This window comes from Pelmatolapia mariae, linkage group LG16_19 (assembly GCF_036321145.2).
Source record: "Pelmatolapia mariae isolate MD_Pm_ZW linkage group LG16_19, Pm_UMD_F_2, whole genome shotgun sequence".
Taxonomy (NCBI): domain Eukaryota; kingdom Metazoa; phylum Chordata; class Actinopteri; order Cichliformes; family Cichlidae; genus Pelmatolapia; species Pelmatolapia mariae.
Genome location: NC_086241.1, coordinates 15,258,676 through 15,285,734, shown reverse-complemented (window position 1 = coordinate 15,285,734; position 27,059 = coordinate 15,258,676). Strand labels below are relative to the sequence as shown.

The window sequence follows — 27,059 nt, the reverse complement described above, 5'->3', positions numbered from 1 at the left end:
CAGGGTGATATGGCCCAAAAATCCTTTCTCTAAACAAACCTCTTGTCTCATTCTACAGTCAGGTATTTGGACAGTGACAGATGTCCTGCAATTTTGTTTCTGTATACTAACACAATAAATGGATTATTGACTGATTGATTGAAGTAGGGTCAATACAGGAAGAGATTTGCAGCGGTATTGTGACCTAAAAAGATGGAATGTCAGTGACAGTCATAAAATTGTAGCAGTGCTGTATCCTTTGATCTCATCGGTAGTCGCTTCAATTGCTTGCTTCTAAGTTGAGAAAAGGAAAACTCATGACATTCCTACTTTGCTTCGCCAGTGGTCATTTTGCTTGTAGTCACAGGACGTTGTTGAATGCTGTTGATTTCTAGGTCTCAGCTCCTATATTACTGCTAGTCGCTTCCTATGTGTGGACAGTCGTTCAGTAGGTCATCCAAAGACATGATGAATAACTAAAGCAAATGAGACCAGTCATAGAATTAGTAAAAAAAAAAAAACCTGAGTATTGGGCAAAATAAAAAAAATTTGGTCCATTCTTTAAAAAAAGTACTGACAACAACAAAAATTGTCCAGATAACTTCATAAGACAACAAAAGTGGATGATCATTGAATCTCTTTCTTAGTGATACCTATTAGGCTTTTAGCAAACGTCTACAATTCTGTCTTCATTAAGTAAATACACAGGCAGCTTAGTCTTTGCTAGTAAACATCTGAAAAATGTGTCCCCCATACTGATAGATGAAACCAAGATTAACTTGTTCTAAATGATGACAAAAGGAAAGTATGGAAAAGGAAAATAGTGTCTCATAATGCAAAGGCTTACACACTAGCCTGTTTAAAAATGATTGAGGCAATGTAATAGCATAGCCATGTATAGCTCTCAGTTAAACTGGGTCATTGTTGTTTATTGATGACGTGACTAAAAAAGCAGCATATAGAAATATACGGCCTCCTTAGATTTAGACAGATGCTGCAAACTGATAGGATGGTGCATCACAGTAGAACACATTAGTAACGGGCCATGGAAAACAATCCAAGAGCATCTTTAAGCAACACATTTGAATGGGTTTTTTGTCTTGTTGTTGTTGTTTTGTTTTGTTTTTTTAAATGTCTGATTGGTCATCTGTAGAGCCCGATATTAGTTGTTTGCTAATTTAGTAGTGTGGGTATTTCAGGTGGCTGATAATGGCTAATAAATGAAAATTTAAAAAGTAAAGAAGCGCTAGAAAAAACACCCTTCAACCATGTTATGAGTGTTGATGTTGCATAGTTGTTTGCCAGAGGGCACTCTGCAACTTTCTTGCTGGCGGCGTGTATGGAATGCTACAAATACAACAACTAGCTGTATGAATTGAAAAACTGTGTAAAACAAGTTAGAGAAAAAAAAGACTAAATCTTAAACATTTAATGCAATATTTTTGCCAAACCTCATGAATTAAAACTGAAAGTCTAGTTGCAATTGCACAGAAAAAAATAAATCACTGTCCCAACATCTATGGCTCTGACTTCATCTTCTTCGAATATTTATGAGTCAAAATATCTATATACTGAGAAAGTCAACATACTGCACAGACCTATCTTTGTCATGAAATTCATGACATGTACACAGTCCCCTTGTTGATATAGAGGAAATGACTGACTTTTTGTGGATGACCCTAGAAAGACACGGGTCACTGAGGCACGGCAGACAAGCTGAGCTGAAATGGCAATAGCAAAATGAGCCTCACCGCAGGAATCCCATCTTCATCTAAAGCTGATCTCTCTCCCTTTCATCTGTGTATATGGTAGAATCCCTCAAGGATTTATTGTAACAGTTACCAATAAGCTTCAGTGTACCTAAAAGGCCCAGCAGTAAATTTCTTGTATTGTTGCCAGACAGAACGGCTGATATAAATTAAGATGTTTTGAAAATACTGAAATGTGTTTTGTATCATTATTTCTTCTGTTTATGCTACATCACATCAGGTGTGATCCGTGTGATTCATTTGTGGGTTGTGAGGAGGTGAGGTCAGGCTTTTTCTGGGTTAGTGTGAAGTATGTAATGTTGTTTATCCAAGTGTGTCATGTTTTCCATTTACATTATTGATCCTGAGTGCTGGCAAGTGGCATATGTTGTAAATGGAAGCTCTAAGTCAGGTTTATCCAAGCTTTTTTTTTTTAGTTTCATATGCAGCAATTAAGTGTGTAATTTCCCTCTATGTAGAAAGTTATAATTTGTAACTTTTAGAGGGAACCAAGCAGAAGTTTGCTGTCGTTACGTAATGTGACGTGATAGCGAAAAACAGCATGCTCTGTCCGTTCTTCGCTTATTTCTGTTTATAAGTAGTGGTAATGAAATGCTTACCATTCCTGAATAGCACAAATACCACTTAGCAGAGTGAGAGTCTTGTCGGCATCCTCCAGGGCCTGGACAGGATCTGTGGTGTCAGCGCTCAGGAAGGTTTAGAGGGGACATCAAGGTGAATGCTGAGTTGTAGAATGGTAGGAAATCATTGAAATTCAAACTCCGAGGCTGCAAATGGCTTGGTGGCAGATGGAGTCTTTGTCAGGGAAGAAAAATGGCAGTTAGGGAAAATGGCGTTGATGCTCCCTATCAGCTCTGCTGGCGGCGGTGACCTTCTGTCGCTCACGGAGATCCCCTAGCACTTGATCAGTTATCTCTCCTCTAAGCTAGTGGGAAAGGATTTAAATGTCATATTTAAAGGGGGATTAAATGTGTAATCATTAAGCAGGGTGTATGTGCATAATGAGGGAAATTGTAGGCAGTGAACAAGCAAGCACTTACATCCTTGAAATATTTAAAATGGACTGTATTTTAGAGCTGTCCTGTATGCAACCTGTTTGTCTTGGCAACCAAAGCTTTGGCAGCAAAATTGAGACAATGGCTGAAAAAAATCACAGAACACATAAGTTAAGGCTTATGAAAGGGTTGTGATTTCAGCTTTATTTTCATGTAAAATGATTGGGAGAAAAAAAGAAAAGGCTTAATTTGTTGTTCCTCTCTTACACATTGCTCAGACTCAGTCTTGATGCTGCAGCTCACCGAACAGTACAGTTAGAGGTATGCCTGTCTGAGCAGATGGAAAGATTTGGTTGTCAAGAAATTATTTTGTTTGTTTGTTAGTGTTTTTAACTTGGTGCTGTGTGAAGCTCTTGAATCAAAGTTGATAAGCTGGCAAAAGTAAGGCTAAATGAAGCCTAAAGGATCACTGCGCTGAATATGAGGGATGTCAGGCCAGGTCCAAGCTTAATTTGCAATATACAATTTTGACATTTTAAAGAATATTTACAGTAAATACCCAAAATTGAAAACCTAATAACTATTCAGCAAATGAATACCTAATTATTTGTGTACAGCCCTATAGCATTTATATAAATGTGCGGGAGGGGATAGAAGACCATTGTTGTTATAGAATTACTGAAAATATTTTGACAGTTAATGGGCAGTGATTACTCAGGGGTATGAATGGCATCTATTTGGCGGATGGTTTTCATTAACATTATGTGACACAAAATAAACAATTTGCTAAGGTGGAAGGGTTTGTAATGATTAGAATGTTTATGCAAATTATATTAATGTGGTAATGGCTCCTCTCATTACTTGGATAACACACATGCACAGAATAAAACTGCGCTACACGCGTATTGTTCTTGACTGTAAACAAATCGCCATAAAATATCGGGTGAACCTGGGGAAAAATGAGGAAAATGAGCAAACAATGCAAAAAGCAAATGACATTGAGACACTAGTTTAATATGTATGGATTTCAGCTTGATGGTTGATTTCATTAGCAGATCTCATTGTTATGCATTGACTGTCCTCCTGCGGTAAAATGAATATTATATTCATGTAGCCTGAATGTCCAGGAGGAAATTTTTGGATAAGTGGCATGCTTCAGGGGGGGAAAAAAAGCAAAGGGTCCATTGCTCTCATGGTAATTATTTATTATTTGATATTCATACATCAAACTGATCTTTCTTCAACAGTTTTTGATTTCGTATTCTGAAAATGTAAAATCAGAATCAAATATCAAAGACAAATAAAACATCTGTGTGGATTTTTTGAGCTGTGGTGCAAAAAGGCTTTCGGTGTTTTCATGGAGTCCTAAATTTAGTGGATTTTTGTGTGTGATAAGAGCAAATTCAAATTATTTAGTTTTAGTGTTACTTAAACCATAATAATGTTTTTTGTCATGTAGAGATTGTATGTGCATTAATGCTGTTTCAGGGGAAAAGAGCACCAAACATCAACCCTCCTGCAGCACTTGTGTGTAGTCATATCGTTGTTTTTGCTTTGCCTGCTTACCTGCAGGAGTGCACTTTTATCTAAAGATTTTCGGAACTTGTCTTCTCTTCACTTCCACAGTTCTTCTTATGTGACAGTGGAAGGCACTGGTATCTTTTTATATCTTTGTCCTGCTTTGTAGGCGTCAATTAGTTTCATTATGATTCCACACCAGTGACAGCTGTGGCCAGAGGCATTATGTTTTCACGTTGTCTGATCCTCCACATCCAATTCCCAGAAACACGATATCTCAGGAGTGCCTAAGGGGAATTTCTTCACATTTGACACAAAACCATCACTTGCATTCGAGAAAGAACTGATTAGATTTTGGTGGTCAAAGGTCAGGGTCACCGAGGCTGCACGAAGAGCTTTTCTGCCATATCTGAAAACTTTATCTCTTAATTATCGTCCAAAATTTTGTTATAATTGGTGTATAAAGTGATGATGTCATGAGACTTCCTGACCAAAAGATCAAAGGTCATAATTACAGTTATATTGTAATGTTCTGCAAAAACACTTTTTTGACATTTTTCAGAACTATAACACTCTCGTTTGGTTGGATACAAATCTTTGGTGCCCATCTATTGCATTTCTTCAAAGCTTATATTAAAGTAAGTCTGGACAAACATGGTGAGCGGGAACTTGACTCGCACACTATCGCAAGGTGTCATTCTAATTTTGCATACAGTGTCACTGTTGACTCAAAGCAAAGAATCCTGAATCAAAAATCTGTGGGGCAAATCAGAGCTTACCCTAATGAGCCAGAAAACCAAATGGGAAATGTCAGTCATGTTGTTGTTGTTACGGCACGTGCACCTAGTAGAGGTTTTTGACAGTTTTAGCTGTGTGGTGGCAAGCATATACCTCTGCTCCTTCCCATAGTAAAGAAGTAGCTAACTGTGCTTACTCTGTTTGTAACGTGAATTAGCATGTCATTTGTTAAGCGCTGTCATAGGCTCACTGGATTCAGCTGCTAATGAAGTAACGATGTTGTGAAACTTTGCACATGTATAGTAGTTTAAAGGCCTTTTTTAACCTTTTTCAGCTCAAACAGTAGAAGGACTGACAAGCTGTTGTCACAGCGAGGCTTAACTCAATGAAAGCAACAGTGCTTCTAAACCAAGAGCATGTTTAAGCCCATATTCAATTATATACTTGTCATATTTGTTAGTTATAGAAATTAGCCACTGGTTGTTGGCACGATTGCTGGGATGGTAATAATTCAGAGTTATTAAATGTTAACCTATTAGTTTTGAGTACCAAAGTCAATGCTGGTGTTCTATGGCAGTCTGAAGCAGTGCAAGCAGGTGATGGAAATGTGCAGTCAGCTCCAGAGGAGAAGCTCTTTCTGTGAAGATGGCTCTGAGGCAGACAGGAAATTAGTTATTTTTTGCTGCACATTCATCAAAATAAAAATAGTCTGAGTATCCCAAGTGACTCTCGTGGATCTATTGAAGGCACAGCTGCATGTACCGCGAGCTTAGTATTAACTCTCCAATGAATTTCAGGTGTTTTGAGTGCTAATAAAAGAAGCCAAATGTTTTTCTTTTTCCTCATCTTACAGCCATTATCTTGCTTCATTTCACTACAAGTACCATATTTAAAAGAATAAAATGCCCTTTTTAATTTTGTAACCTCTCCCTGATATTTTTCCTAAAATTATGATGTTAAAAGCCAGGCACATCCTGGTGCCGAGAACAAAGAACTCTGAATGGAAAAACTGTTTGATATTTTCCTTCACCATTTCTCTGATAACCTTTGCTTTAATGGCTCACAGCAGTGGAATGTCAACAGGGATTGTCTGTGTTCAGTCTGTTGCTCTTGTGGAGCCCCAGACAGTGACATGCAGAATTGGTAGAGCATTAGGGAATAAAGTGCATGTTGGCGTATATATATAGAATGTACAGTGTCGTGTAAGAATATTTGCACATATATCTGCAGATTTATTTTTTCCATATTTTTCACAACTCACATGCTTCAGATAATCAAGCAAATTTTAATATTAGACAAGAATTATACCATTTTTCAGTGCTAATATTTCCCCTCTCTCTTTTTTTTGTTTTGTTTTGTTTTGTTTTTTCATTTGGAAAGCTGTACTCAGTTTCCCTAGCCACACCCAGGCCTGATTACTGCCAGACCCATTAAATAATAAATAATAAAATTAATAAAACCCCTGACAAAGTGAAGTAGACCAAAAGATCTCAAAAGTCAACGTATCATGTAGTGATCTAAAGAAGCTCAAATACTGCTGAGAAAGAAAGTCATTGACTAGTCTGAAAAGGGTTATCCAAAAGTGGAGGACTTGGGAAGGTTAACCATTGTTCCAAGAGTGGCCAGCCTACCAAAATTACTCTAATAGCGTGTTGACGATTCATCCAGGAGGTCGCAAAAGAAGCCAGAAAAAAATGTAAAGAACTATAGACCTCATTTATGTCAGTTAAGGTGAGCGTTCCTGCAAAAAACACTGTTCACCAAAAAGAACACAAAGGCTCATCTTACATTTGCCAAAATAACCATCTTTTGGGAGAAAGTGGACTAACAAGACAAAAGTTGTATCCCTTTACATCTGGTGTAAAACTAAGACAGCATTACTGAAAGAGAACATCATCCCAGCATGACAAATATGCAATAAAATAAGAAATCTGGAAGTAGGAAAATACTTGTCACGGGACTGTACCTTGGAATTTGGATTACAATAATATTTTGCTTAAATAATCAATCTAATATATAAAGAGGCTTAACTCAAATGTCAGCATTCATTTAATTTGTTAATTCCATGTCCCATCTTTTCACAATTATGATTTCTTTGGCTTCGTTTTATTCTACATTAGGGGAAAACAGTGCTAGTCCCATTTTGAGTGAACTAAATAAAACTATAAGTCTTTACTCTTTTCCTTCATACCTAGCAATAAGTCAGAACTCATGTGCTTATTATGCTCCTGGACTTGGCTACAGCAAAATATACTTAGTCTATATAAACACATTTCATTGATGAAATTCAAGTTAGATGCTCATTCATTACTCTAAGCACAACCAGTTTAGCTACCTGAGGGTCTTTAGCCATGTGAGTTCATATTATGTGATTTAACTGCACATATTTTTGGTTTATTATTTTTAAAAGTAATCTAATTCATAACATAGCTGTTAGTGGGTTTTAATTGTCCCTTGTGTTTTTTGCTTTGCATTATACAGAGCAAAAACACAAGTGTTGTTAAGCATGTTCTGCAATAAATGACATCATAAATTGTGCCAAACTGTCTTAGAAAAGATGACCTCACCAGTCACTGAGATGTATGTTGTGTGAGCCAAGTCTCTGAGCAGAATCTATTAATCCTGCACTACCCTGTAATCAAAGTGTGTATTTGGTTTTGAAACGCTCCCACCACAGGCGTGGGGAATTTTAGAATTTTTAATCTGTACTCTTTTCTGCATCACTTTGTGGAAGAAATGTTTTTATTAATGGGGAAAAAAAACACAGAAATGGGACCAGAGCCACAGCTCAGCATTAAGTGTAATAAAACACAGCGAGGTGATCTGGAATTCTGTATCGCTTTCAAATTTAATAATATCGTCACTGCTGAGTCAACACGTAAACAAAGATGATCCTGTCCCCTTTCGTGTTTGCCTCACAACCAGACATGAGCGTCATGAGTGTAACAGTTTGACATTTCCGCCCAATTTCAGGCTGCTTTTGTGTTCTGGTTTGAGGAACTAGTTGTTTTTGCTGCATCTGTCCTTCTATCTGTCTGTCTGTCCATTATCTACTGCTTATTCTGGGCTGGCTTTCAGGGCCAGTAGTCTAAGTAGAGGTGTCCGGACCTCCCTCTCCTCGTCTACCTCCTTCCCAAGTCAACTGCAATCTCTCCAGTGTGTCTTGGGTTTGCTCTGGGTCATCTTGTTTGGACGTACCTTGAACACCTCACACAGGAGATGTCCAGTCTAGTCAGATCACTGAACCAGCTCAAGTAGCTTCCCTTCAATGTAAAAGAGTAGCAACTCTACTTTGAGCTCCTCCTGAATAACTAAGCTCCTCAACCTGGCTACAAGGCTGAGCCCAGACACCCTTCAGAGCAAGCTCATTTCCGCTGCTTGTGCTCACTATCTGATTCTTGCAGCCATTAGCCAGAGTTCATGACCACAGGTGAGGGTGGGAACGTAGCTCGACAATTTCACTTTCACACTCTCTCTTCACCACACCACACCAGTACAGTGTTCACATCGTCATAAACATCGCACCAGACATTGCTGGCTGTGGAGATATGAATCGAATTTAAAACCCCAGGACTTTAATTACCTCAGAGGTGTTTAAGCAAGATAAGTGCTCGAAAAATTGTGGCTCACCACCAAACTTGGTTTTAGATGGACTGAAAAGAGGAAGACTATAACTAACTAAAATAAAGTAAGCATTAACCTTTAGTCAAGGTCCTTTAAAAATAAGAAGCCTGGTTTTTAAAAGGTTGCCGCTTTGAACACCGTAGATTAGCTCCGCTACACTTTAGGCAGTTGGCTGTTCAGAAATTTCAAAACTCTACTAAATGGAGAAACTGTTTTATATGTTTATAATCTTGTATTTCTGTCTTTCATCTGCCCACTGCAGTGTCTTTTGAATGTGTGAAAGCTGGAAGATCAGTGCTCTGTTATAAACATCTTAATCATGCGCTCTCTGACATTGCGACATTGAGGGCTCTTTGGTTTCTCTGCATCACTCTAATGCAGAGATGTGTCCACATGTCCATTAGAATGGTGATTTAGAAGATCAGCTATTAAAATTAATGTTTTCATTTTACAGCCTGAAATTTAATTATCGCAGTGTCACATTCTAAGGTTAAAATCTCGGATCCCTTTTTGTGACCTTCATATAGGGCATTCAGCATGTGCACAGATGTTGGTTTGAATGTAACCAGAATCATCTGCTTCAATAAAACAGTGGACATATGGACACAGTGTCACTAATGCCTTGAAAGGCACACTCAGGATGTTTTTTTATTGCTTCATTTGGCACACTACAGTCCCACCTCCCATTACGGTTGCCATGTGATTTATGTTCTGCTCTTTGGAGAGTGAGACAGACGGGAGCTGGGAGTGAAAATACTGTGATAGCTTTGTTTACCTTGATCTTGACTGCCTTTTATTTCTTCTTGGACATTGACAGCAAGGAGCAAAGGCTTTAAAAACTCTCTTAGGCCTCATATTTTCACATTTATAAATGCTGTTTATTATTTAGAAAATGCAGGTTGTTGCAAATGCAATGCCAAACCATAAAGACTCTCAAAACCTTTTTACATATACAGACAGATTTTGCAAGTTCTTTCTAATAATCCACTACGTGATCTCTTTACAGTTGATTACTGAGTAAATAAGCAATAATCATAATAGCAGGGGAGTCTTTTGTTCAGTGGAATAAAAAAGATATCTGTTACTCTGAAGCAATTATTTTAGCAAGCTTTGTAGCAGCAGTGTGCTCATGTTTGATTTTTACAGTTGTTTCCTGTTGGATAATTGAACCTGATTTATATTCTAAGTATTTTTTCCCACTCTTTATATGGCTTACGCACCTTTTAATAAAATTAACTGACGGACTGAGTTGCTGAATTCCTGTAAGACTTGTGTGTCAGTCTAAAGCAAAGTGAAAATGCATAGGAAAGACTTAGTTCAAATGCTATTTTAAATGCGTGTTCTGCAAAGTGTGCAAAAAAACTGCAAAGTATCAACAATTTTTACATCTTTTTTGTTATATGCTCACAATATCATATCTTCAGTTTATCATAAACTAATAATCATTTTGCACCATTATTTGCTGAAGGAATTATTACAACGATTAAGTATAGAGGATGTAGTTTTCAATAACAAAACAACGGTGTACATGTGACTGTTTGTAATAAGAGCTGGCTTACCTTACAAAATAAAGACATGCATATGGCTGGAAGGTTAAGGATAATTAGGCAATGAATAGGCATACTGTATCTTTAATTTTTACAGTTGCCCTCATTAATTGTAAGTTAATGTTGTAAAATATACTGCTTTAACAATCAATTCACAATGGAAAAAAATAAGTAATTGGATGGCATTCTCCCTGTCCTAGCCAACAACAGATTAATAGCATCTGAGGTGCATGAAATTATTTGTTCTTTTCTCTCTCTTTACCCCCTCTCTTCCTCCTTCTCTGTATGCGTCTAATTAAAAACTGCAGGCACAGCTACACAGTTTATTGCCAGTGCTTGCTGTTGATGGGGCAGCAGAAGGCAGGAGCTCAGGGAATGTGTTTTTGATGGATGTCAGACTGTGTAGAACATGTGGGACTCCTGTTTCCCGGCTTCACGTCCCAGCGCTAGATCACTCCTCACGATAATGATCCGCATGCACAGTGTGAAGGACAAATGTATCATTTGAATCATTTGTCATGCTAAGGCCTCATGCCATTCGTCAGAGTCAATTTGCCACCTTAACTATGACTGTTTCCCGTGTAGCATTCTATACTTGTTAAAAACAGTCAAGACTAGAAGAAATTACCTTTTTTCCTCTTTTTTGGCACAGGTAAAACAAGGGCTTCTTGTTTTGCCTGTTCCAAGCAAAATTATAATAAAATCCCTGTGCCTTTTTTTTTCTTTTCTTTTTTTTTTCCCCCTCATGCATTTCTCAAGAGCAAAAAGTGGATTATTATGCCGTTAGTAGGAGCTCAGGTGGATCTTTTTGCTGACCACACAGACTTTCTGGTGGTGGTGATGGTGGTTTGAGGTGTGTCATCGTAATGACAAGTGCTGCAGTGTCACAGAGCATCACAGAGTCTGTTCTGGGTCTGTCTCCGCTGGCCAGTTTTGTCAACAAGTTTCTCCATAATTGTCTTATTTATCCACACCCACAAGTTTTATATGAGCTGTTTGTTCTTTATGCCAACTTGACCCATACTGATGAACACAACATCTGGAGAGCACATGGATTCTTTTGTCTCTCACTATGCCAATAAAAAAAAAGGGGTCATTGCAAACCTGAGGTGAATAGTAACCCTGCTCTTGCAGACTATTGATAATGTAGCAGTGCAGTGTTTTGTTTTTTGTTTTTTTATGTACCGATGGCACAGTTCCTCTGTCATGATGCCATGCTTAACATATAACATATACCAGTGATGTTTTAGCAGGTTTATATATAGAATATTTTAGATTGGGCATCATAGTGATTTAGTTAATTATAATAATCACCTTATTCCGATGTCTAGACTGCAGCCAAATGAGTGGTGTCGCACATGTACTATTTTCATTGCTTCACACCTATCACAAGCAAAAAATTGCTCAGTACTGTCATTTATGCAAAATATAATTTTGTCACTGTAGTGTCAGTTAAATTAAATAATCAGTCACAGCTGATTTATTTCTATTACTTTTCAAGGAGAAAAGCTTCTGTGGAAGCCAAGAAGTGTTTTTTCAGATGGTTGATATATTTTGTACTGTATGATTATCAGACCAAGCAGGCAATATTTTGCCTCAAATACTTATCTGCCTTACTGTATGAGTAATATACTGGAGATGGTGCCATGTGCACCTGATGTAGGTTAGGCTGAAGTTTCCGTCTTAGCTGGTGGTATTGGTCACACATGGCACTTTATCATTCTTCGGGTGGAGTGGGAGTCGAGGCAGGGAACCATAACTTGTATTTAGACGACATGGGTGGAATGAGGAACTGACTGAAACTAATAGGAGTATGGACTTCCAACTGACCTGTGGGTGTACCACTGCACTTGTTATGTACCTACAGTGACTGCTGACATTCTCACATAAAGGTCTGCACAGCATCTCCACATTTTATGTGTGTACATATACTTGGGGTAGGCTAAGAAAAGCTTCACATAACTGGCTTTAACTTATTCTCTACTAATTTCAGCCACTGTGAAGGTTTCAATCACTCTTGGCTTTTACATTTCCCTATATCCCCATGTTAACCCCCCCCCCCAAAAAAAAATAAACATTCACAAGAAATGTATTGTGCTGAAGCAAAGGATGGCACGTTAATGTCTTAGAACATGGATTTAACATTGTGAGCTGATGCTAATTAGAAAGGGACCAGAAATGTTTTGTTTTCTTTTACATACTCATTCCACATTCTTCATAGATGGGTAAAGAAAATGTAGAGCACCTTTGTTTTGTTCAGCTCTGTCTCTGGTTAAATGGTGTTCGGGTTGTTGGTTACCTTTTTTGTCTCTAGAGTGTGCCTGCCATTAGCTGAAAACGACACTGTCTCTGCAGTTAGATTACTGCTGATCCATGCTGTTGACTGTTACTGATTTGTAATTGTTAGCAGCAGCCATCTGTTGTGCAAAAGTAACATGTAAATAAGGAGTACATGAAGTAAATGCTTTAATATATATTTATGTAATATATATATGCATATATATGTTTTATATTTGCTTTTATGTTTTCTTTGCTATTTGCATTAGTGAACCAATTCAAATTATCTGCATCCATGGAACTTGGTGTTTTTATTTATCTATCCATTTTTGGTACTGCGTGTCATCTCTGGCACTCACACTTAAACCAAATTCACTGGATGGAAGGTATGTCATAAAAAAAAAACCAGAATATTGTACTCGCTGCTGTATTGAGGGAAAACGCAGGTTAATTCTGCACTACAAAAATTCCTAGTAGCAAACAGTATCTGCAGCATGTTGCAGTAACATGAAGAAACAAAGTAATTAAAATCTGTTCAGTATTTATAGTAAAACTGCTCAAAATCAACTATGATGTTGAATTTTATATTTTACTTAAAAAAGCGATTCATAGGTAACTGATGGAGAGAATTGTTTTCATTAGCATACTAAACATCATAGAATGAAGGGAAAAGTATAATGTAGCGAGGTCAAAGTAAATGTTTTTTCCCCCCTAATAATGGTTTATAAATATGGAAGCGCCTTTGTTCTACACAAACTCGCAGCCAGCCATTATAGCGAGCGTCGTCCTTTCCAATGAAGCATGGCTGAAGCTTTCTTGTCATTTATCTCTCATCAGTGCTGTTCCTGGTGACGGATGATACTTGATATTCAGAGGGTCGCTTTGTCTCCTCAAATTAATCAGATGCGCCTGAGAACCACCAGGGAGAAATCGTTGGTGTAATGTAAAATACCGTAACAAAGGCTGGCTGTAAAACACAATATGCAAGTATGTATTAAAAAGATTTTAATGGAAAATCCATGCTCTTTGTGAATCTCTGTGGAGTGATTTGGATGATAGGCAGGGAGGGGGGGGGGGGTAACAAAAGTCTATGGGTCATGAGAGAAAATTGTAGAGATTACTTTACCACTCTTTTATTCATCTGTATGGACTTGATGTTAAGGTTATAGAAGGAAAACTGAAAATGGGTTTCCTAAGAGGCTAAAAAATTCAATTTTCTCTCATGATCACAGTTTATATTGCACTAGTTTCACATTAAAGAGCTTGGAAGACCTTTTCGATATGAATGACTTGTCACAAGTATAGTCCTAGGCCTGTGCCTGTTTGCAAGTGGATTATGTGCCAAGATTTAAGTTAATGATACGTCACTGTTAAGGTATCAAAATGCAAATTCTTTACTGATGTAAGGAATTATGTTCAATTTTAATGTATGGCATGGGACAAAACTCTAAAACGTGTATAGTAATAATTTTAGTCCAGTGTTGTTCTGATTTATTTAAGGTGATGTGGCAATTCTGTCTGTAAAGTCTTATAAGAGTCTCAGTGGTATGTTGGCCATGAGTAGGTTTTTCTCCTTTGTTTTTCTTTTGTATCTTGTGTTGACTAAATTTGTTTTTGACAGATATGGAGTCTGGTAGACCCCTGGCTTCATCACCTGCACCGTTCTCCCTTCATATAGCCTCATCTTCAACCAGCCCATCCCCTGCTCCACCCCAGAAACTCCACACCAAGTCCAGAGCAACCCCTAGTCCTATAGTCAGCTCTCCCATCACCATTTCTGGTATGTATAGACAGTATAGAGAAAACTTTAAATTAGACTTAGTTAGATGTGCTCAAAGTGAGAGCACAAGGTTACAGTTAGTAAGACTTTCAACATTCATTCAAGTGGTTTAGGAAAAGTATTGCATTAGCTGTGTAAAAAACAAAATTACTGACAGTTTTATACATAGTCCCATTTTCAGAGGCTTAAATTAAACAATTGCCTTACAGGACAGTTTCATGGCCAGATGAGGCCTGTTCCCTTGCAGTTCTACGACAAATTACGGAGATAAAACATGTGGAGTTGATTTTGCATTTGGTAGACGTTCACTGAAACTCTCTTTATCATATCCAAAAAGATGTCACTGCATGTGAAGGAAACCATCATTAAGCAGGAAGACCAAAATAAACCAGATAAATCAAAGAGATAGCAAATTTTCAAGTGACCAGATCAGAAAAGAAAGGAAGCATTTGCTGGCTTAGCAATACCAAAAGGCCATAGAAGATAACTAAAGTACATGATCACAGAATTATTTCCATGGTTAAGAAAAACCATAGAAACAAACCGCTGGTTATACAGAAAGACAAAATTATAAACATCTAAAGCATGTAAAACATCTTACCCAGTTAACAGCAAGAAAAGAAAACTTTGGCTAGATGAAACCAGATGGAAGTATAAAAAGTACGGAGAAGGAGAGAAACTGCTCCTGATCCGAAGCATAACAGCATAGACTTAAAACATGGTCAAACATGATGGAAGCAATGTTATGGCATGGGCATGTTTGGCTACCAGTGGAACAGAATTACTAATCTTTGTTAATGATGTGACTGCTGATAGAAGTACCAGGATAAATTATGAAATGTACAGGGCTATACTCTCTGCTCAGATCCAGTCAGATCCTGCAAAATTGAACGAACAACATTTCACAGGGCAAACGGACCCAATGTAAACTACGAAAGCAATGCAAATGTTTCTTAAGGCAAATAAATGGAATATTCTTCAATGACCAAGTCAATCACCCAATATTAATCTAATAGAAGATCCTTTTCAGTTACTGAGGACAAAACTGAAGGCTAAGACATCCACAATCGTGGTAGCCAAAGGCAGAAGATTTCAAGGGAGGAAAAAGATGGCATCAGGCAGTAATTGACTGCAAAGGATTTTCATCCAAGTACTGAAAACAATTCTTATGTTTAAAATTGTTAGTTTGTGTAATTCCTTCTGAATCTGTTTATTTTTATTTCAACTATGTATAAAAATTTCTGAAATTGTCAATGCAGTACTTTAGTTAACCCCCTTGAATTAAAGGTTAAAGGCTTACAGACTGGAGCGTAGATCTTAATTAGATCACTCTCAGATCTTAATTAATTATTTATTCAGTTATTCTACTCATATTTCAGACAGTAAAAAAATATAATAGGGAGGTTGAAGTTCAATAGTGCAGTGCTGCACGCAGAACCTGCAGTCTTCAGTTCACTAGCTATGAATATAAATTTTAAATGTATCCATCATTCTGACTGACTTTTCAGACGGTCCACAAATTATAAATGCAAATTTATTTAAAGGAGCCATCCAGCTAAATTCTCCAGAAGAACTGAATTCAAATTTCACAATGCAGTCGAGGATTTAAGGCACCTTTCCTCCAGTCTTTAACATGTTATAGTTTTGATAGAAATGAAAAGGACGTTGAATTAATGAATGTCAACAGTTAAAAAGCTGTGTGTGTCCTTGCGGATTTCTTTTGACAACTTTTAGCTCCCGTTTATTTTGTGTGATTTGACACGTCTGTCGGCCTCACACTGTGCGTGCAGCCACAAACATCTCTTGGTTTCTCTGAATACTAATTGTGGCCAAAGCTATTATGCATTAAGCAACAGTGATGCGTAAGCTGTCAGATGCCCCGTGACCACAAAATAATGTGCAAATTTACATATCCTGGTTTGTAATTATTTTTTCCTTCATGATAAGATGCCCGCAAAACCAGTTGTGGGTTTTGGGGGGTTTTTTGTGCGTGTGTGTGTGTCATGCTATCACCATGCTATCACAATGAAGAACAGACACTCTCATAAATAATTCATTTTTACATCCTTACACTCAACGTGCATAGAAATTTCCCAGATAATTTATTTTGCACTGAGCAGTAAATGCTGAAAGCGCACTCGCACCTCTGTAGTCACATCATTGTTAAGAGTATTAACTAAATTGAGTTCTTTCAAAGATTTCTCATCCCCTTTGAGAGGTATGTATCACAAGCCCACTGATGACAACACTCCTTTGAACAGAATTATAGTGGAGCATTCCTAAGTTTGTGAGCTTATCTCTGAACTGTTTTATTCAGCACCACCTATTATATTTAACAGTGGAAGAGCAAGTGTCTGATTCAATACTGATATCTAAGAAAATTGCCCTCTTTTTGGTAATTTTTTACATTTTTAATCTGGTGAAATATTTTATCACTTTGTTACTTTGTTGACATATGAAGTCCAAAGCTTAAGACCAAAGAATAAAGTTTTTTTTTTAATGTTATTCAACTATCCAGAAATAAAATTTCTCTCTCTTGATTAATGGAAGTTTGTTCCTGTCTCTGATAACACTTATTAGGCCACTGTCAGTATTCACTGTACTACAAGGTTCTGTTCTTTGTCCTCTTATTTATTTATTTATTTATTTATTTTCAGTCTACACTTAACTAAATACTGAGAGGCTAATTCTGATTTAAGAAAAAGGGAGTTTGTTATTCATGCTTGTGTCAGTCCCAAAGGTGCACAAAGCCCTAGTTCATTTTCTAAGGCTTTGTGATTTCTTTAAATCGCTTGTGACCAGATACAGACTCTGGACCAGCAGCTCCTGTGTTTAATTTGATCCTGCTTTTTCCAGCTTAGGTCTGTTGCAACGCAAGCAGAGATGGTGATTAGTCATCCTTTTATTTTAACTCTCTAGTCACTCGTTTTAGTAAGTCAGTGGCTAAAATTCAAAAGTAAATTCAAGTTATTTTTTTTCTTTTATTTAATACGATCTGTGTCTATTGGATATTTTTCTTTTAAATGTCATCATGAAGCCCATTGTGATGTGTGATAATACATTCTTTATTTAACAATATAGTCGCTGTATTGGGAATATATTGTATCAACATGTAGGCGTGTAAAGATTTGATAGGAAGCTGGATGGTGATCAGTAGATTCAGTGACTCTTATAACTGTGTCCTTTGCTCTCCAGGTCATTCGCTGCGAATAATGGAGGATGAATGTTTAAATATGTCTGTCAGCCCCAATGGTTTGAATTTAGCCAACTCGCTCAACGCATCAAGTTCAAGCTGCTCTGAGTTTGGAGGCCTAGGATGTCTCGGTTTGTCTGCCTTGGCTGCTCCATCACAGCTTGGTACTTTTCCAGGTTATGATGCTTAAGATACTTATATATTTCATATTTTTCTCATTTTGATAATGGATGTGAGTCTAGTGAATACTGTGAAATAGGGCTGTTATTAAGTTAAATGCAGTTCTCCACTAGTTCACTAACAGATTATTAATGCCTAACTGTACAATGTCTTGCTCTCGCATTCAGATTGGTGGCGGACATCTGAGACACAAACCAGAGCAGCTGCAGCCTTCTTCCCCCCTTTTTTAGGTCTGCATCCCTTCGTTTTATCAACCTTCAAGAGCCACGATCCTGTTGATTTACAGTCACGGCCTTCAGGTAAAAGATCTCTTGAGAAATTATTCCCTAGTCTTACTTTTGTGCCCTATTAGGCAATAAAAAGGACGTGTAAATTAAAAGTGATTAACAAGGAAAGCGTATGCACAAAATTACATACTGCTTTTAATATAAAACTTGCCTTGTTAAGTGCAATTACTGTGTGGTCGTTAACCTCATATACTTTTCTTGTTCCTTTTAATTGTCCTCTTAACATGTTGATAGTAATATGAGTCATATTACTTGTTCTCATAAGTGTCCACTAAAATAAATGTGCAATGCCAGTTTCTTTAGGTGTTAATGGAACAGTGAATGGCAGGAGTGCTTCCTCTCCTGCTGGGAACGCTCCTGCTATGAACACTAGTTCATTACTAGCAAAGGGAAAGAAGGAGACACCTCAAGCCAACAGTCATGAGCCGGGCCAGCTACATCAGAAAGCCGTTGAGAAAGCAAACCAAAAGGTTAATATTTGGTCAAACACTTAAGAGCCTTTGATAGCGGTGTATTCCACTCCATGCAAACTCACTTTAGTGTTTTCATCTATTGAAAGTTTATTGCTTAGTCCCTCCTCTATAACCTAATGAAAAAAATGTTGACTTTGTATTATTACCATTAAGAAACCCAACAAAAGACCACTAGAGACATCGAGCATGAGTGGCAGCCAATCAGAGTCTCAATCAGAAAGCTCCAGCGATGTTGAGGAAAGCAGCAGCGACCCTGACGATATGGAAGAGGAAGATGATGATGATGATCAGAGCAGCGACAGTGAAGAATCCGATTATGAAAAACAGAGTCCAGTTAAGCGGAAAGTCAAAGTAAGTGTGTCTCTTGAACTGCTCTGTAAACAGTGTGTTTAGCTAAGCTCTGAAAATGCGTTAAGATCAGTTTTTGCTGAAAACATTCTCAAAATATTTTCCTTTTAGTCTAATAGTAGATTAATGTGAAAAAGCTTGATTCAGTTTCTTTCTAGGGTAAGAACAAATAAAGGTTAATTTGTATTTGAAAAATAAAAAATGCTCTCTGTTGATTAGATGGTAGTTGGTTTGTCAATAGCAGCCTCTTTGGTGGGTGTCAAACTGGGCTTTGTGCTAGCTGACAGAGCTGCCACCATGAGGCTCTCTCAGTAGGAGCTGAAATGACATTCTGTCTTCTCTGTTTGCCTCATCCTCCTACTCAGCGGCTGACACACAACACTCCCCAGAGTAAAAAGAAGAGACCTTGCACTGTTGATGGCAGCTCAACTCAAGACGGACATTGTAACAGTGTTCGTTTGACTTCCTTTTATCACCCCCAGTCTTATTCCAGTCCTGCTGGCCTGCTTCGGTCTGCAGCACTGTTTCTCCAGAGGCCCAGGACTTCAGAAGAGGAATGCCAGCAGCACACCAGTGTCATACAGGCCACAGGACTGGCAGTTAGCAACAGTCCCTTACCACAATCCCAGAGAGAGGCTTGTCCTCTGCCTTTTAGATCTTCTCCCAGCCCCATCTCCTTCTCCAACTCATCAAAGCATTTGGCCGCTTTAACATCAGCAAAGCGCTTCCATCCTTCATCCTCACCAAAGCATGCTTCTGTCTCCTCTTCTCCTAAACCTCTTGCCCTCTGCTCCACTAAAAAGTCCCTCCCTCAGTGTTCCCCACTGAAACGTCTTTGTTCGCCCAAACCCCCTTTCCCATCGTCTTTACCCAAACCACAAACACTGCTGGCCTCAAAAGGAGAGTCCCATATGCCCAAATTTTTGATGCCCTCTAGCAAACACAGACATCCCATCAATAACATGAAGGACAGCAGTGGAAACTTCCCAGATCAAAGCGTGTTACTCTTACACACTTCTAAATTGAAACAGGTGAGTTACAGTATCGAAGCACTTGAAATAAATGACAGCAACGAAGCCTAAAGCGTTTCCTCCTCCGCATCCATGCACACATAATCCTGTTTTTATTTGTTTATCAGCCATCATGGTTTCTGTCATGAAATGATTTTGTTCTTTCACAACAGAGAATAAATGCTCACGCGCCTTTATCTGGGCTTTTATCATACTTGGTGAGCATCTGACCACTACATCACTAGAAGTGACAGTGTGTTTAGCTCTTGTGGGAATACTTCACAAAACTGACAAGCAATTAGCTCTGTTATGCTTTGGGCTGTTTATTATCAAAAGAGAGAAATTGGCCTCTTTTGCAGGACTCTGTTATTGTCACTATCCTAAGAAGGAGGGAAATGTAGCAATCTGTAACAAGAGGGGTTTTAATTCGGATGATGGCTGTACATTAAATGCATGCTTTTGATTGCCAGATTTTGACAATGGCAACAAATAGAAGATGACAGCTAATGTCTCATGATGGCTGTAAGCCAAACAATTTGAAAATATTTTTCCCATAGCCGCCTGGGTTTCTTCATTGTTTCTGACAGGCTCGAGCCATCTCTTCATTGTTACTGTCACTTATTACACCTTAAATTCCTTAATTTACAGCCCACAGCAGTGTAATGTGAGTGACAGTTGGTGTAATTATTTCCTCCTTTTTTGTGTGTTCCTTTTTATTTATTTTTTTATAAAGCCCCTCAATTCCACGGATTCTGTGAAGCAAGTTTTCTCTCAGCGACCAAAGAGCCAAAGCTGGTAAAAACAAAAAGAAAACAAAAACAGAAAATCACAATTAAGCGTCCACTTCACTGTTGCTGACACCACCTGAATTATAGTCGTATCAGTGAGCTGTTTTCTCTCCACATCAGCAGTAGCAACATGTTCCTGAACCTTTATCCTAACGGAGCGATCAACGGTGCAGTTCAGGATGCCCCTCTGGCCCTCATCACTAAGCCCCGCATCCAGAGCAGCACCCCCAACAGCAAGCCACTCTTAGCAGCCACCAGTCCTCCCTGCTCCATGCCTATCAACTTGAGCACTGGCACCAAGGAAATGTTGGACAGCTCCGCCTCCCCACTTAAGACTTCTGCTTCATCGGAACCCAGATCAAGGAAAACTACCAAGACTGTGCATTCGGGAAAGAGCCTCACCAGAACCAACACATCCTGTCTGCCTGTAGATTTGGTCAGAGGCAGTGAGCCTGATATCCACAGCAGCAAAAACTCGAACGACTCTTTAGGGGACGATTACGATGATGATGAGGATGAAGATTCTGGGAGCAGTTTTTCAGGTTAGATTAATTAGACCTGTCTTTTAATTAAATAAAGAATAACATGATCATACTTTATTGCTGATAGAAGCTGTGAAATATGAGGTAGGTCCTGGAAATTAGCTGTGCTCAGTGTGGTTTGAATGTGTGTGGACTGTTAATTAGGAAATAATTTATCTCTCTCTGTATGTGGCACACTGGAATCCCCCACAGAGTCAGAGAGCATCCTTGGGAGCGACTCTGATGCCTTTGAGGATGATGTCAAGGAGTCCGTTGAGACAGAAGCAGATAGTGATGCAGAAAGAAGTCCTCTGAAACTAGCTCAAACCTCATTGTCTACTCAAAAGTCCTCCTCGAGCCTCTCAGCCACCCCCTCCCTGCTCAACATCCAGATTACCAAACCTCCAAGTCTACATAGTAGTTTTTTCAGCCCCACCACCAGCACCGGAGCAATGGGCAAACAAAGTGCACCATCACCACCCTTCACATTTGCTTCGCAGCCAGGTAATAAATGATAAATCCATAATCCAGATGAAATATCAATTTGATATGAAACTCAGCTACAATTCAGGCTTCAGTGAGAGGAGATGACGCATTTTGAAGTAAAATATAATTAACGATCTTGTCAACAAACTTGTAAAGTAAAAGTATTATTAGCATATTTTACTCAATACTGCATATGCTACTTGTACTGCTGAACCACTGGGGCATCTGTAAGGTTTGCACCCTCCTACAAAACATTAAAATGCTGTTTTGCGTGGTGTTACGTATCGATACCCACATGCGGACTGTAGTTTAATACTGAAAACCGTTAGCCACAACAGGCACCAAATATGTCTCCTTGAAGCAGGATTTATATTTTAACGGATGGCGGGTTTGCAGGTCTGCTCAGGTCCCTCAGAAGGCGAGAAAAGCGCTGAGTCATTTCTCCTGTTTTCTAGGATCGGGGAGGAGGAGGAGGGTTACAGATGAGAGAGTTCTGCGATTGCCTCTTGAGTTTGGGTGAGAGATTGAGCCTGCACTTTGTATCAAAAGAGCCAGATAAAGGTTTGATATTCTGACCATGCCCAATTTGTTCTCACTGTCATATTTGCTGTAGTGTTGGTGTTTAGGCTGTAGGTGTTAAAGTAAAATGTCAGCTCACTGATGGCTGAAAAGTGACCTTTCGCACATCAGCTGCAGCTAACTTTTTCTTGGTGGAGAAGCTTAAAACGCACAGTATGGGCACCAACAGACAGTGCAGTTATATTTGCAGGTCTGCCACATCGGTTAAATATTAGAGTTTTCAGTTAAACCTAAATTAATATGACGTATTTATTCTTTTAACAAATCATTCTCTCCTTTACCATGTTGTTTGTCTAATTCGCTTTTAAGATTTTGCTGACTTGTGTAAACAAGACACCCTGGAGATTAAAGTGGTAATCGTGGGGTAAAGACTGCAGCTGGTACTCAAAGAAACCCTTCCAGATTTGAATGCAGTGACATCTTCATCAATGTCCAAATAGAAGCAGACCACAAAAATATACCTTCTCTCCTTTGGGGACTTTGTGAGTAATACATCATAGTGGGATGGAAATTAAATGAGGCCTGTCAGCTGGACAGCAGTTGGGGTTTAATTGCATCCAGCCTCAAAAAAAAAAGACATGCAACATTAGCAGCTCCCTGCCCACAAATTCTGCAGGCTTGAACGAGGACAGCCTTTCATCTTGTAGGGATGTTTTTCATTACCAGGTTCACAGGAAGCAGAGGCCGCAAAGCTATATTTCAGCCTAGTTTTGCTGTCTGGGATACGATCCTACATGTGTTTTCTGTAAGCTGTAGTCCAGTGGAGCTCATGGGAACTGCTGGGCTAGCCAGTGACCATTTATTTACACTCTGGTGAACAACAAGGCCACAGACTACACTGTGAGCATCAATTTTATGTTAACTATGTTTTACTTGTCTTTTTGTTTTGTTTTTTCCATTCAGGTGGCAGAGAGAGACACGCATCAGAACCGTAGCGGGACGTCTCCAAGGCGAGGTGGCTTACTTTGCACCGTGTGGGAAAAAGCTCCGTCAGTATCCTGATGTAGTGAAGGTAGTGGTATTTTCTGAGAAGTGGATTTAGAGCTTTTAATGATTGCATGTACTAATCAGACTGTTGAAGGATTATGTAATGTTTGGTGGTTCCTACCTATGGATTAATTAGTGTGTGTTATTCTTTTGTCTGCAGTACTTAATCAGGAATGGAATAACTGAAATCTCTCGAGACAACTTCAGCTTTAGTACAAAAATTAAAGTTGGGGATTTCTATGAAGCCAGAGAAGGGCCTGAGGTAAAGGCTTCTACCTTTTCATGTTCGTTTCATACAGACGTGAGCTCACAGTGACAACAGTGATTATTATATGTGCAATCTTTGGTGTACAGTTAGTAGCTTTTGTTCATTTTAGCCTCTCAGTCCTGATTTTGCAGAACATTTCAGCTAATCAGAAAATTACAAATAAATTTATGTGAAAGTCACATTTTTAAACGCAGCATCTTTGGAAGGTTATAGAAATGGACTAAAATCAAAATGACCCTGTATATGGATTTTATAGCGCTAAGCTAGCCATTTTTATCCTTCTGCTTGTATCTACTTCAAATTACCCAGGGTTTACAGTGGTTCCTACTGGCTGAGGATGAGATTGCTCCCAGCATCATAGCGATGGATGGGAGGCGCAGCCGGCGCACAAAGTCTGAGCACCAGCCGACAGGTGATAGCACTGGGGCTATACAGTGGAAACCTTATCCTCTAAATGGTGGTGAAAATAACTTCCAAGATGTCTCTGATGCCAAGTTACTTCGTAAGCTGGAAGCTCAAGGTCAGTTAACATGGAAAAATGTTTCCATGGCACCTGTTAGACTGCCAGGAGACTCAGAAATCATTGTTAACCTTTTGGGAACCCAGAATTCTTATCAGAAATTTCTTCACAGTAATTTTAATTAACTTCAGAGTTAAAATTATAGTTAAACAGTCTAACTAAATTATCAGTTTTCATGCAGCTTTCCATGTTACTGATAATAACTATCAGCATTAGAAGTTGTTTTAAAGTCAGTGCAAGCTGGAAGAAGTGGGTAAACTTTGAACGTCTTAATTTGGAAAATGTCCTTTAGGTGCAAAGGCCCCCATCACGTTTTCTTATAGCTTAGTTCCAGAACAGTGAGGATGAAGTTTGGACCATTCCTGCCTGCAGAACTGTTAGAGTTCATCAGCATTTTCTGATTGATCAGTTCATGTCACAACCTCTCAGTTGGGTTGAGATCAGGACTCTGACATGGTTCTTTTCCATTCAGTCTCTGGTTGATTTACCTAAGTGCCTTGATCTTCCTTTTTCCAGTTGAGGTAGCAGAACAGCTTTCAAACTACATTGCTCCCTTCACCATGTTTCACATTTGGGAGTGTACAATGGCATTTTGTCCTCCAAACATGGGAATGTGCAATATTTTTTTGTCCAAAAACACATTTTTGTCTCAGTTGTGCCTTTTCTACACAGAATGTACACAAAGAAATGTGAAGCATCCAGTTAAGCTTTTTGCACTGCTGTTTTTATTGGTGTCCAGTGGTTTCATTTGTGGTTTTCTGCTGGTATTGTCTGTTACCCTTCGACTGCTTTTTACTTTTTACTGCTTTCAGGGATTGCGTGTTTTGATCTTGGTGTGATCTTCGCAAGGCTCTCATGCCTGGGATGGATGGCAACAGTCCTGCATTTCCTCAATTTGTTCATCTTTTTGGACCATTTGTCTTATATTTGACAGATTAAAAATTCAGGTCTTTAAAAATGCTTGAAAATCTTGTGATCGAGGCAGGCTTCACATCAAAAATTTTGTTTGAAAAGAGTAGGCTTTGTCAGTATTTATATGCCTTTATAAACCTGTTAACTGTTCCTACTTAATGCTTAAAAACATATCGAGTGTTTTGCTGTTTGATTTGCTGCCAACAAGATTTGTCGTCTTATTGGACAGCCACAAATGGCTTTGACTCTTAGTCTCCGACCTAAACTTCCAGTTGTGATTACACCTTTAAAATCAGCCTACTCTGTTGTTTGCATTTATGGCAGTGTTTAAATTCTCCAGTTAGCTTGTCACAAAAAAACAGGCACTGTCTCTGTAGGTTGTTTAGAGTGATTTGGCAGGTATGTGTGGGTCAGGTTTTTCTAATATTTTGAGGACCTTACGGCATGTGTGATTTCATGCTTCATATTTTATATTTCATCATGTTGCAGAAATAGCACGACAGGCAGCTCAGATCAAAATGATGAGAAAACTAGAGAAACAGGCTATAGCGCAAGCTGCAAAGGAGGCAAAGAAACAACAAGGTAAACTTCTGTTGTCAAATCAGACTCATTTGTAACACTAGATAACGTGCTTTGTGCAGACCAGATTTTCGTGTGTTTTTCAGCAATAATGGCTGCTGAGGAGAGGAGGAAAAAGAGGGAACAGCTGAAGATTCTTAAACAGCAAGTAAGGATTTATGTTTAATTTTCCACGCAGAGCTTGAGCCACTCTGCTCTTTACACACTCCAAGGTGAAAAGGTTTTAAGCACACTTGAATAGCTTTGAAACCGTACAAGAAAGTTGCTGTTCTCCACAATGCTGCACCTTTCTCATCTGCATAGAGCCACTGTACGTCTTCACCCCCACACCGTGCTCCCCTCCACCGCTCTATAACATGCATGACTTAATAGTTAATTCATTTGATCTCGCCCTCATCCTTTTACCAGGAGAAGATCAAGCGCATTCAGCAAATTCGTATGGAGAAAGAACTCCGTGCACAGCAAATTCTTGAGGTTTGTCCTGAAAGTTATTGCAGAAACATTCTTAAACACTTCCTCTCTGCTGTTGATAGGATTTATAGGAAGAAAAAAAAGCAACCAAAGGCTATTCCTAAATTATGTGCTCCTACTTTTAGTCAGTACATGTGACTAATGCTTAATTGGTTTTTTGCAAAAAGTGCCATTGAATATGAAAATCTCCTCAGACCATGCTGGAGCTTAATGCAAAATACAGTATTTCATTAAGAAAGAGGTGGACCAGAGTTTACCGTGGCTAGGTGAAATACCTACTTTGCATTCCCTCACTAATAGAAGCTGTGAATATTTTAGCCTTCATAAATCAAATTTCAGTTGACACGCTTGGCAAGTGGCTCTTAACAGGATTTCATTGGGGCTATAATTACTGATAGAAATTTTGCTTAATTTATTCTCACTGCCTGCTGGTGTTTAATAATAACCACTGCCATTTTGTCTTTCAGTCTTAATGGGAGGAAATAATTATCTCATTGCTCAAGATTTCAGTCTGTTAGATTTGATATTATCAGGGAGCCGCTGGCTTTAAGTAGACTGACAAACAGCAATCTTGCAAACACCAATCTTGGATGTAACAAGGAAATCACTCAGTTTTAAAGTTTTCTCTGTGTGATGACTTCGTTGAAAATTAGTCAATATATTAGTCAAAAGCATTTGATAGATATCTCAGAGGTTTGCTTCAGTTAATACAATTGTTTGTTTGTGCTTGAATGAGTGCACCGGGTCTGTTTTGCGCTTGCAGGAAAAAAGAAAAAAAAGGGAAGCGGCGGCGAGTGCCAGGATACTGGAAGCTGAGAAACGTAACAAGGTGAGATGAGGTTAATGAGCTAACCTTTGTTTTCATTTGATCGTCTGTTGCTAGTTACGTAATGTTTTTGGTCTTTGCCTTGTAGTTTAAAAAGCACTGCATTCCACACGCATGTATAAATGAACACATGATTACATGTGTGTTATGTTTCCTTTCCACTTGAACTAATGTTGTTTGTAAAGGAGAGGGAGATGCGAAGACTACAAGCCGTCATACTGAAGCACCAGGTATTGTTGCCTAAGTCACATGCGTTGGAAATTTCTTATATTAGTTTTAATTTTTTTGTAATGTGTAATTTTTCTGTTTCTTAATATTTTGACAACTCTTTCTGCCAGGAGTTGGAGAGACATAGACTAGATATGGTATGAGTATGCTTCTGTGTGTTTTGACAACGTATTGTG

General features: G+C 38.6%; 1 protein-coding gene across 2 annotated transcripts in view; it reads left to right on the top strand.

Annotated features, from left to right (window-relative positions):
• LOC134645535 (bromodomain adjacent to zinc finger domain protein 2B) overlaps positions 1–27,059 on the top strand; it is a 49,171-nt gene that overhangs the window by 11,583 nt on the left and 10,529 nt on the right. For both annotated transcript variants that reach the window (XM_063499008.1, XM_063499007.1), the window contains exons 2-20: positions 14,069–14,227; positions 17,423–17,596; positions 17,768–17,899; positions 18,182–18,357; positions 18,514–18,711; positions 19,074–19,739; positions 20,452–20,513; positions 20,627–21,048; positions 21,241–21,531; positions 21,969–22,029; positions 22,996–23,104; positions 23,240–23,341; positions 23,657–23,867; positions 25,269–25,361; positions 25,445–25,506; positions 25,767–25,832; positions 26,593–26,658; positions 26,841–26,885; positions 26,994–27,020. In XM_063499008.1, coding sequence (XP_063355078.1) covers positions 14,071–14,227; positions 17,423–17,596; positions 17,768–17,899; positions 18,182–18,357; positions 18,514–18,711; positions 19,074–19,739; positions 20,452–20,513; positions 20,627–21,048; positions 21,241–21,531; positions 21,969–22,029; positions 22,996–23,104; positions 23,240–23,341; positions 23,657–23,867; positions 25,269–25,361; positions 25,445–25,506; positions 25,767–25,832; positions 26,593–26,658; positions 26,841–26,885; positions 26,994–27,020 — 3,120 coding nt within the window. In that variant the 5' untranslated portion in view covers positions 14,069–14,070. The remainder of the gene's footprint in view (positions 1–14,068; positions 14,228–17,422; positions 17,597–17,767; positions 17,900–18,181; positions 18,358–18,513; positions 18,712–19,073; positions 19,740–20,451; positions 20,514–20,626; positions 21,049–21,240; positions 21,532–21,968; positions 22,030–22,995; positions 23,105–23,239; positions 23,342–23,656; positions 23,868–25,268; positions 25,362–25,444; positions 25,507–25,766; positions 25,833–26,592; positions 26,659–26,840; positions 26,886–26,993; positions 27,021–27,059) is intronic.